Raw genomic sequence first — 12408 nt, forward strand, 5'->3', positions numbered from 1 at the left:
ACCTAACCAACTTGGGGAAGGCAACATGGACGCGCTCAACACTGCTGACGAGGATGGCGGATCTCAAGGCAGCTTGGACAAGATTCGAGGACGGGCACGCTCGACTTCTCGCCTCCACCTCTAAGGACGAACGAGCTGCTCTTCCGTACTTCGCCGACGACCCATATTTCACCACGGAGGAAACGTACCTCATCTCTTTGGCCTCCATGCACGAGAAGCTTGACGAACTCCAGGATTCTTCTGTAAGTCCGCTTGACTTGTTTTCCGCCGAACAAGCAAATCCAACGACCTTAGATCCGCACATTCCGCGTATCAAGTTGCCTGATTCCTCAGCTCTCGCGCTTTCGACCACACTCTCGCACTCTCGTGCACCCTCGCATCCGTGCGCGCCGTCGCTTTCGCAATCTCTTACCCTCGCGAATCCAGTCGCGCCTCCGCTCTCGCACTCTCGTGAACCCGCGCATCCGTTCGCGCCGTCGCTTTCGCAATCCCGTACTCTCGCGAATCCAGTCGCGCCCACGCTCTCGCACTCTCGTGCACCCTCGCATCCGTGTGCGCCTCCGCTTTCGCCATCTCTTACTCTCGCGAATCCAGTCGCGCCTCCGCTCTCGCACTCTCGTGCACTTGCGCATCCGTTCGCGCCTCCGCTCTCGCATTCACGTGCTCTTGCGCATACGTTCGCGCCTGCGATCTCGCACTCTCGTGCACTTGCGCATCCGCTCGCGCCTCCGCTCTCGCATTCACCTGCTCTTGCGCATCCGCTCTCGCACTTTCGTGCTCTCGCGCATCCGCTCGCGCCTCCGATCTCGCACTCTCGTGCTCTCGCGCCTCCGATCTTGTACTCTCGTGCTCTCGCGCCTCCGATCTTGTACTCTCGTGTTCTCGCGCATCCGTTCGCGCCTCCGCTCTCGCATTCACGTGCTCTTGCGCATACGTTCGCGCCTCCGCTCTCACACTGTCGTGCCTTCGCGCCTCCCATCTTGTACTTTCGTGTTCTCTCGCATACGCTCGCGCCTTCGCTCTCGCATTCACGTGCTCTTGCGCATCCGCTCGCGCAACCGCTCTCGCACTCTCGTGCACCCGCGCATCCGTTCGCGCCTCCGCCTTCGCAATCTCGTGCACTCGCGCATCCGTTCGCGCCTCCGCTCTCGCACTCTTGTGCTCTCGCGCATCCGCTCGCGCCTCCGATCTCGCACTCTCGTGCTCTCGCGCATTCGCTCGCGCCTCCGATCTTGTACTCTCGTGTTCTCGCGCATCCGTTCGCGCCTCCGCTCTCGCACTCTTGTGCTCTCGCGCATCCGCTCGCGCCTCCGATCCCGCACTCTCGTGCTCTCGCGCATTCGCTCGCGCCTCCGATCTTGTACTCTCGTGTTCTCGCGCATCCGTTCGCGCCTCCGCTCTCGCACTCTTGTGCTCTCGCGCATGCGTTCGCGCCTCCGCTCTCGTGCTCTTGCGCATCCGCTCGCGCCTCCGCTCTCAAACGCTCGTACTCTTGCGCATCCGCTCGCGCCTCCGCTTTCGCACTCTTGTGCCCACGCGCATCCGTCCGCGCCTCCGATCTCGCACTCTCGTGCTCTCGCGCATGCGTTCGCGCCTCCGCTCTCGTGCTCTCGCGCTCACGCGCCTACGCTTTCGCGCTCTCGCGACCTCGCGCCTCCGCTCTCATGCCTCCGCTCTCGCGCCTATGCTCTCGCGCTCTCACGATAACATGTACCGCCCACCCCCGCCCTCGAGACGTCACGGCGGGCAGCCCATCGCGCGCTCATGGGGACAGGCGCTCGGGAATTGTAAAGCGCTGTCCCTATTTTGTTTAAGATCGTTCGGCCATGCGTGGCCACTTGCGTGCGCCTCCGCAGCGTTTCGAAATTAATATTTCGAGGCGGGCAGTATGTTCAGGATTCAAGCAGTGAAATTCGGTCTATGTCGCCGATACGGGTGATCTCCGTTTCACCCGTTTTTGCAACCTATAAATAGAGCACACGTCGCCGTCGCGCGTTGCCGCTTAGCAACAACACGCTCTCATTAGCCGAATTTCACCGCTTGAATCCTTCAAACGTTCTATGTATATTGTATAGAAATCACCCGATTCCAGCGGACCAATCCGGGTTCGCCCTTTCATTCTTATATAAGGCACCTGCGGTGCCTTCTTGCTTTTTTGGTCAGTTTGTCGACTCGTTCGCTCACCGAACATACATGCGATTCATGTTCGCGACAGGGACAAATAAAGTGAAGTGCCTCATGTGGGTGTTCAACGCAAAATAACTTCTTCTCATTCGCTCGAACTCCTTTTCCTCCACTGGTCCTCGTGGAGTTACCACGCGCGCTCAAATCTGGGTGGTTCCGGCAACCGGCATCTTCCGACCACGCTGGTCGGAGCCGAAACATATATATATATATATATACATATATATATATATATATTCCTTGTGTCATTGTCCATGTGTCTTTACCAACTCCCTGCGGCGTATTAAAAAATAAGAAAAAGTAAATTTTCTTTTCCCTTATATGACACTTTGTCTTTTTTTGCATGGGGACATTTTAATCTTAGCTTCCATCTCTTGCAATCGATGCAGAGAATTTTTTTTTTCGTTTTCTCTCCTTGCATGTGTCTGAATATTCATTCAAAAATCAGTATTGTCGGTAAAAAGGAAAACTGCTACATATTTGTACAATAGAAATTTACTTTATCGACATCTGCCACATTAGTGCGATCTGCCCTTACCGACGGCGCTGCCCTGTATAACGGCATTCGCCGCATCACCGACGAGATACCACCGACGAGATACTATTAAAGACTGCCAGCCTTACGGGAGTTGGCGAGCCTAAAATTTTTCGGTGTTCTCTTACGCCCTCTAGGATATATTCTGACTGGAGTGAGAAACAGGAGGCCACCGACGGCATTTCGTCGGTGCAGAAGACACTGTATGTATCGTGTTAGCAACGCGCCCGCGCGCTACACTCGCCAGCGTACCTTTACTATATCCGTGTGTGCTGCTTGTGCGCTTATGCCAGCCACAATCTATTTTTAGCACTTGCCATGTTGCCATGTTGTATTGCTTTACGGCGGAAACGAAACTGAAATTCGGCTGTCGAGCCGTCGAGCGTATGAATGGCAATCTGGAGCTAGCATTCGAGTCCCCGTGCAGCGGGGATTTTTTTTAATTTTTATTTTTCATTACTTTTTTAATTACATTTTTTAACCTTCCAAAAAATTAAAAATATAAAAACAATGTTCAAAATATGTATTCATTTAAAATAGAAACGTTTTGTTACTGTCATAATTGCATTAATAAAAATATATTAATACCTCATTATACCTATAGGTATATGATCGAGAACAGGTTGATGGTATTTATTTGGACTGATTGGAGAATACGAAAATGCAGGAAGTATTTTTTAGTTTATGAAACAATTTGTAGATTTATTAGTAGTCAAACAAATAATAAAATAAATTGTATAATATATATAAATTGATTTTATACTAGCATACACAAGTTTATTTGATCTTCTGTCTTCCTATAATAAAAAAATACAGTCATAACTATAATTATAATAGAATTTCATAAAATATTGAGGTTATTGTAAACTCATCTTTTTTCGCAATGATGCTCTAATTTCATTGCTTATAAAATGTATCATAATTAAACTACAATTATCCTAATAACGTAGAATGTAGTACATATTAAGTTTTAATTACCAGGATTTTCTTCTTCGACGTTAAGCACCCTTTACTGCTTCTCGTAATTTACATATATGTACATTAGGCTGGACTTTATTTTTCGACCATGAAATTTTTTGGTCCCGTAAACCAGAATTGTAACAAATGTTGAGAAGATGATCTGGAAAAATGTTGGGGCCGATTGGATCATGGGAAAATGAGGCGCAGCAAATTTGAAAATTTTGAATTTTTTAAATCTTGACATAAATAGACGTTATGATATATCGTTGAATTTGTCTTTTTTCTCTTTAAGAATCCATATATAGCATAAACAGTTGTTGATAGAAAAACATCCGTGACCTTGAAAACTTGAAATAATGACTTTGAAAAAATTTTTTTTCTCTGATACTATATCCACCTCCTTATATACTACAACTTTTGTTTGAAGAGATTTTTCATACATACATAACTGACAGAGATATTAAGGGGCGTAATTTGCATTATTCGGAAGCATACAACTGCGCATATGTATAGTTATTTTCATAGCTACATGCTCCCGAATAATGCAAATTACGCCTCGTAAACGAAAAAATAGGACTTTTGAGGCAGATAGCGCCCTAGATCGATGTTTTATCTACCGTTTTTGACTAGTGAAAAACCCCGCGTTTGTATTATCGAGAAATGAGTAAATGAATATTTTGCAATCCTGGAAGTCTCTCTACTCCCTTATAAATAAATTCATTAATATGCTCCAATCTACAAAAGAAAAACAGTTATAATATCGGAAAAAGAAGTTATTATGAATAATAAGTAGTCTGACTGAAACATAGACTGAAGGTGGTCAATGATACCTGTTAAAGATTATTCCCTTATTGGCTGTTAAACCTTTATATCTTTAGGACAGAATTCCTTCGACTTCGTGTTGTTACAACGGTTTATCACATAATGTACTCGCGCCACTCTGTACATCAGTTGTATTGAATAAATTGACTCCGTACGAGCGATCAGTTCGGCGCGTCGTCGTCCCCGCACCGTCCCACTGCTCCCCGCGAGATCCACGGGTGGATCGAGCAGCTCGGGCCTCGCGGGTGCGGCAGGGGGAGCGGACGCAGTGGATCGATGAGCCCAGCTGATCGATCAGTTCACTATTTTGATTTGACAACACGACAACGTTTCACAGTGATTTCATCCCGCTCAGTTGTGTAAACGTCTCGCTCGACCCGTCAATCGAATCGTTCTCCACCCTGGTTATTAATATTAGAGACCCGGTATCGATTCGATTTCCCGAATCGACCTGGATTCTAAAACATTGGTCCTTCGAGCCGGATATACTGAATTCACGGTCGTTCGATAACCCGCGCTGGACACAGGGATCCTGACCCTCGTGCGTGGGTCTTCGATACCGCTTCCTGACCCGAGTGTTTCGTGAGTGGTGCATCGGGAAGCTACGGGACCCGCCATCACTTCGTCGATCGCGCTCCGAACACCTCGAATTTGCGACAAGTTGGAGTTGCGTTCCGATCCCCAACGACCTCCCGCATTCAAACGCGCTAACGGTTGTCTCTGCTCGTGCCGACCGCGCGCTATCATAACAGTCGCGTGTGACCCATTTTACGGAACGTTCGCGAGCGGTGATTTGTTTAGTGTTGTGGCCGCCTCAGCCTTCAAATTCAACGGCGTTTTGACGTTAACCGTACCAAGATGTCCAACGATGTGAAACACCTCGTCACCCGCCAAAGGGATACAGGACGACTAATTTCGAGGATCCTCCCCAACCTGAAAAAGATGGGGAAGGATAATGTGTCGATCGAGTTGCTGGACGTCAAAATCAGCAAACTCAACGAGTATTGGATGGATTTTAAGGCCATCCACGGCCACCTGCTCGACCAGGAGGATTACGATCCCGAACTCTATGACTCCATCGACGAGAAGTACGATAGGCAACTCTCAGCTCTGAATGCCTGGATCAAATCATTGCGCCCGGCCCCTACTGCTGCTTGTTCTACCGCAACCTCAACCGCGTCCAACCATGACGATCCGGATCTCGAGTCAGACGCCAAGTTGCCTAAACTTCAATTGCCGACCTTCTCCGGTGACATCCACCAGTGGGAGAGTTTTCGGGATCAGTTCCTGTCGTCGGTGCACAACAAAAAACGGCTGTCTAAAGTGAACAAGCTGACCTATCTCAAATCGTGCTTGACAGGAGAGGCCGCGAGAATGCTCGATCGGACACCTATCACCGAAAGCAATTACGACGGAGCCTGGCAAGCCTTGGTGCGACGTTTCGGCAATCCGCGTGTCCTCTCGGCAACACATATGAGGCGTTTGATCAGTTGTCCATCGATCAACAAGCCGTCGCCGTCCGAGTACAAGCGACTCATCGACGAGTTCATCCAAACTCGGAAGTCGTTTGCCGCTCTCGGGAAACCCATCGAGGAGTGGGATGAGTGGTTCGCTTTCCTGTTGACCGAGAAGCTAGACGAGACGACCCGGTTAGCGTGGGAGGCTACACTCGCCGTCCCAACGGCCGTACCCCGTTTTGACGCATTGGAAGACTTCTTGGAAAACCGATCGCATTCACTCACGTCCATGCGGAGCGCCGAGTCCTCCAAGCCCTCCTCAACCAGCCGCCATGTATTGGCCGTCAACGCGGAGGAGCCGACGCCGAAAGGCCAAGGCGGTCGCAGGTGCCCGCTCTGCTCGGGAACCCACACCTTGGGAACCTGTAACCAGTTTCAAAAATTATCTGCTGCGAAACGACGAGATCTGGTCAGCAGCAAGGAACTCTGCTTCTCGTGTTTCGCGTCTGGACACCAGCTCCCTCACTGCACTTCGATCTACCGGTGCCGAGTTTGCGGACAACAACACCATACGACGCTACACGATGCCTACACCGGTCAGGGAGCGGCGCCTTCGGACTCGTCGTCGACAGCCGCAATCCACGCGGTGCAGACTCCTCAGGGGATCCTCCTTGCCACCGCGAAGGTCAAACTGGAAGCTCCCAACGGAAGGACTCTGATGGTCCGAGCTCTCTTGGATTCTGGCTCTGAATCGTCCTTCTTGAGCGAGTGGGCCGCTCAAACCCTTCGGCTGCGGAAGCGAGCGGTGCAGGTGTCGCTGACAGGGTATCAGGGCATCAACGTCGGAACGGCCCGGTCGGAGGTACAGGTAAGTCTGCGTTCCCCGATCGAACCTGAGTTCCAGGTCATGTTGGAGGCGCTGGTGACAACCTCTCTGGTCGCCCCTACGCCGTCGAAGCACGTGGCACCGAAGGACTGGCCCCACATCCGAGGACTACCATTGGCCGATCCAGACTTCGCTGAACCGGCACACGTTGATGTTCTCCTCGGAGCCGACGTGTGCGGGCTCCTTCTCCGGGAGAGAAAGGTCGGTCCGACCGGAACTCCGGTCGCCGTGCATACACCGTTCGGCTGGATGCTGATCGGTCCGGTGGGCGAGGAGCAGTCGTCGACAAGAAGGACACGTATCCACCAGGTCAGCTGTCAGGAACCGCTTCCAGACCTTCGACGATTTTGGGAGATCGAGGAAGTACCGGCGTCGCTGCCGCTATCCCCGGAAGACCTACAATGTGAAAAATTGTTCCAATGTACGACATTTCGAGATGCTTCGGGACGGTATGTTGTCAGGTTACCTTTTAGGGGGGAGGAGCGACCACTGACAGGCAGATCGAGAGTGGTCGCATGCGGAATGCTTCTCAACGCCGAGGCCAAACGCGCACGAGACCACCAGTTACGGCAAAGCTACGTGGAGTTCATACGGGAGTACCGCCGGCTCGGACACATGGTTTCCGCAGGAGCTCCTCTTCAGGACCGAGACCCTGGCTCCTATATCCCGCACCATGCCGTCTGGAAGGAGTCCGATGGGAGGAAGAAGATCCGGGTAGTCTTCAACGCCTCAGCTGCGTCGATCGCAGGTCACACTCTCAACGACGAACTGCTGGCGGGACCGAAGCTGCAGAGCGATCTCTGGGCGATCGTAACGCGCTGGCGCCTCTTCAGGGTGGCTTTCTCGACTGACATCGTAAAGATGTTCCGACAGATCCAAATCCACCCTGAAGACCAAGATTGGCTCCGTATTGTCTGGCGAGATGACTCCTCTCAATCGGTCTCTGATTACAGGTTAACCACGGTGACATACGGAACTGCACCGGCTCCATTCCTCGCGCATAGGGTGCTACAACAGCTGGCATCGGATGAGGAGGGTAGGTTTCCGTTGGGCGCCAGAGCTCTACGACGCCACTCGTATGTGGACGACATCTTGGCTGGTGCAGATAACCTCCAGCAAGCGTGGGAAGTCCGTCGACAGCTGACCGCCATCCTCGAGTCTGCAGGGTTCCCGTTAGACAAGTGGGCCAGCTCGACTCCCGAACTCCGATCGACAGACTCAGCACTGAAGGTCTTCCAAGACGAAGAGATCCACGGAGCACTGGGACTTCAGTGGGAGACGCGGAGCGACTCGTTGTCCGTGCGAGGACTTCAGTCAGCGACTCCACCCGTCGGGTCGACCTGGACGAAGAGGACTATCTTAGCCGAAGTCGCCCGTCTTTTTGACCCGCTGGGCTGGCTGGCACCAGCAGTAATTAAAGCAAAAATTCTGATGCAGGATCTCTGGTTGGCAGGAGTAACCTGGGACGAGGCCGTTGAGTCATCCCTTAGCCAGCGCTGGATCGACTTCAGAGGAGAGCTAGGCCAGCTGGGAGAAATCACGATCCCAAGGTGGACCCAGTATTCGCCGGACAACTGTGAGGTGGAGCTCCACGGCTTCTGTGACGCCTCGGAACGTGCCTACGCAGCAGCCGTGTACATCTCCGTTCGTCGAACGTCCGGAACGAAGACGACTCTCTTGTTGGGAAAGTCTCGAGTCAGTCCAATCAAGACGCAGAGCATCCCACGACTAGAACTGTGCGGGGCCGTACTTCTCGCTCGACTCCTGTCGTCGCTAATCGCAGCCCTAGACCTCGGTGGCACGCCAGTGCATTTCTGGACCGACTCAACAGTCGCATTAGCCTGGATCCGGTCGCATCCCTCGAGATGGAAGCCATTCGTCGCTCACCGAGTAGCCGAGCTGCAAACTCTCCTACCTGGAGCGTTATGGAGACACGTCGGGACGGCGGACAACCCCGCAGATCTGGCGACGAGAGGAATCTCAGCCGTCGAACTCCGGGCAGCCACCCTCTGGTGGAACGGGCCCTCCTGGATCCAACTGCCCAACTCCGATTGGCCGACCCCAGCGACGAGTACAGTACAAGGAAGCCTTCCGGAGGAACGACAAGTATCGGTAGCCTCGGTTCACACCCCGGAATCGGAAGCGTATGCTGAACGCTTCTCGACACTACCTCGGTTGATCAGGACCACCGCATACGTTCGACGCTTCGCAGCTAATGCCAAAGCCTCGAATGTCCGAACAACGGGAGCACTGACGACGTCCGAACTCCGAGAGTCGCTCCTGACCGCGGTGCGATCCGATCAGCAGAGATCATTTCAACCCGAACTCAACGCTCTTCGACAAGGCAACGCGGTTCCATTGTCCTCTTCACTCAAGACGCTGGCGCCGTTCGTCGACAACGATGGAGTCCTCCGGGTGGGCGGCCGCTTGCAACACTCCGACCTGCCGGAGTCCCGTCGTCATCCAATCATCTTGGACCGGAGCTCTCATTTGACTACGCTGGTCATCCGGGATGCTCATTTGAAGACGCTTCACGGTGGGGTCAATGCTACGGTGACATGGATTCACCGAGCATTTTGGATATCACGACGATTGCCTCGGGTGAAGCAGATTTTGCACGAGTGCGTCACTTGCGCGAGGATGCGAGCAGTTACTGGACGCCAACAAATGGGAAGTCTTCCGACGGCCCGTGTGCAACCGTCGAAGCCATTCTTGCACACTGGAGTCGACTACGCCGGCCCGATTCCCCTCCGTACAACTAAAGGCAGAGGACATAAGAGTCACAAAGGATACGTGGTGGTCTTCGTGTGTCTAGCCACCAAGGCCGTACACCTGGACGCGGTAAGCGACCTCACCTCATCCGCTTTCATCTCTGCTTTTCACAGATTCACTGCGAGACGCGGCCACTGTCAAAAGCTGTATAGTGATAATGGTACGACTTTCACGGGCGCTGACTCGATCATGCGGCAGATGTTCAACTCAGCTTCGCAATTCTACTCTTCAGTCGCCGAGGAACTGGCCAATGACGGAACTGAGTGGACGTTCATCCCACCGTACTCGCCGCATATGGGAGGTCTGTGGGAAGCAGCGGTGAAGAGCATGAAATCGCACTTGAAACGGGTAATAGGCGACACCACACTTACTTACGAGGAGATGGCCACCCTGCTGAGTCGGATCGAGGCATGTCTGAATTCCAGGCCGTTGACACCACTATCCGAGGATCCACACGATTTCGACCCCCTCACCCCGGGTCACTTTCTCGTGGGCGAACCGATACACTCCCCACCTGAAGCACCACCCAACGACGCCACGTGCACTCTCACGTCACGTTGGCGTCTAATCACTAATATGCACGATCATTTTTGGCGCAGGTGGAGCAAGGAATACGTGAATACCCTGCAACAACGCACGAAGTGGCAACGCCGACAGGAAAATCTACGCGTCGGCGCGATCGTATTGGTAAAAGACGACCTTTCTCCCCCGACGCGCTGGCCGTTGGGGCGTGTAGAAGATGTAATCGGCCAGGACGGCCTCGTACGCGTGGTGATCCTGCGGTCGGGCACTCGTACGTTCCGGAGAGCCGTGACCAAAGTCGTCGTACTGCCCGTACACACCGACTCCGACGACACCGAAGCCTCGTAACCACTCTACATCAAAACTACCACAATGTTGTCATGGTGGGCGGCCCACGAGGACTGATTGCCACGAGACCACAATCATCGGCCCCCGGTGGATTTCGAACAGTCTCCCCACTCCATGACGTCATCCCGCAGACCTTGCACTATTGTCGCCGGAAACACTTTCGACGCGAACCGGTCGCGTCAAGGTGGGCGGCATGTTAAAGATTATTCCCTTATTGGCTGTTAAACCTTTATATCTTTAGGACAGAATTCCTTCGACTTCGTGTTGTTACAACGGTTTATCACATAATGTACTCGCGCCACTCTGTACATCAGTTGTATTGAATAAATTGACTCCGTACGAGCGATCAGTTCGGCGCGTCGTCGTCCCCGCACCGTCCCACTGCTCCCCGCGAGATCCACGGGTGGATCGAGCAGCTCTGGCCTCGCGGGTGCGGCAGGGGGAGCGGACGCAGTGGATCGATGAGCCCAGCTGATCGATCAGTTCACTATTTTGATTTGACAACACGACAACGTTTCACAGTGATTTCATCCCGCTCAGTTGTGTAAACGTCTCGCTCGACCCGTCAATCGAATCGTTCTCCACCCTGGTTATTAATATTAGAGACCCGGTATCGATTCGATTTCCCGAATCGACCTGGATTCTAAAACAATACCGCTGAACGGGGCGTTAAACTAATGGAGGATCATAATAAAATTTTATATAGAAACAAAGAGGAGAAATAATATATACTATACAAACTGTGATGGAATATCGACAGCAGTATCCTGACGCCACAAAACAGATTTGTCAAAGGATTTTTAAATATTTTTTAATATAGAGAGAAACACCTGATCAATCCCTACATGCGATTAATTGCATTCTTAAGAGGTATTGAAGACAGCTTATTAACTGAGAGTTATTAAATTTTTCATTTTCCTCAGAGTCAGTAAGTTCTTTATTTTTCTCGGAGTCATTAAGTTTTCCATTTTTCTTGGATTTATTCAATTTTTCATTTTCCTCAGTGTCATTAAGTTCTTTATTTTTCTCGGAGTCATTAAGTTTTCCATTTTTCTTGGAGTCATTGAATTATTGCCATACTTTACCATATTGTAATCTTCTAGGTGTATTGTATAACTTCCGTAAGGATATTTTAATGATATTATCGATACATATCTAAGTTCATTCGGAGAAAATTCGTTAAAAAGCTAGAACTATTGTCTTTTAAGTTTTTCACATTCAACGTACATTATTCAAGCTTTAATACATATAAAGAGCAGGCACGTGTTTGACGAATATACCTAATGTAGTTCTAAAAAAACCAAGTATATTAAAAATCACGTTATAAGTTAAGAAAGAAAACCATTATTACCATTATCTATGTCATAAGAACGCAGAGTATTTGAATCTCGGATAACGCAATAACTCGTCCGCCCGAACTTGTTCGATTCTTTTCGTACCCACCCGACGAATTCGAAGTCGAATCGACGGGCCGCCGGACTTTCTGCGACCCGATCCGACCCGAACCCGAACATCGAGCGGCCCGCACATCCCTAAATTATTTATAATTATAAATATATTATATTAAATGACCTATTATAATAACCTATATTAGGTAATTATGATCACACTTTAAATAAGTAAATATGGCTCAAATTGTGCCGTATTTAGGCTCATTTTAATTAGAAGAATCTCACAAATACGTTGGTAATTCCGTAAAAAAAGATTGAAAAATAAAAAACTTTCCTATGTGCATTGATGTAATCGGTACGCAGCCTTTTGAACTGTGACGGCTGCCTCGTACCTCAGTCCCTCTTTGTCGTTTACGCGCTGTCGTAAAAAAAGTTCTGTATGTTGATAGTCTAAAAATATGATCAATGCTATTTTTCAATTTCTCTAAAAAACTTGCATTTGTCGAATTTTTGCGTGTTTTTCACTTTGTG

At 50.6% G+C, this 12408-nt stretch overlaps 1 protein-coding gene across 1 annotated transcript; it reads left to right on the top strand.

Annotated features, from left to right (window-relative positions):
* Positions 1-5359: 5359 nt before the first annotated feature.
* Positions 5360-10486, top strand: LOC143208163 (uncharacterized). The gene has a single exon (XM_076422307.1). The coding sequence runs from the start codon at positions 5360-5362 to the stop codon at positions 10484-10486; it is 5127 nt and encodes a 1708-aa protein (XP_076278422.1).
* The last annotated feature ends 1922 nt before the right edge of the window (positions 10487-12408 follow it).

Source organism: Lasioglossum baleicum, chromosome 4 (genome assembly GCF_051020765.1).
Source record: "Lasioglossum baleicum chromosome 4, iyLasBale1, whole genome shotgun sequence".
Classification (NCBI taxonomy): Eukaryota; Metazoa; Arthropoda; class Insecta; order Hymenoptera; family Halictidae; genus Lasioglossum; species Lasioglossum baleicum.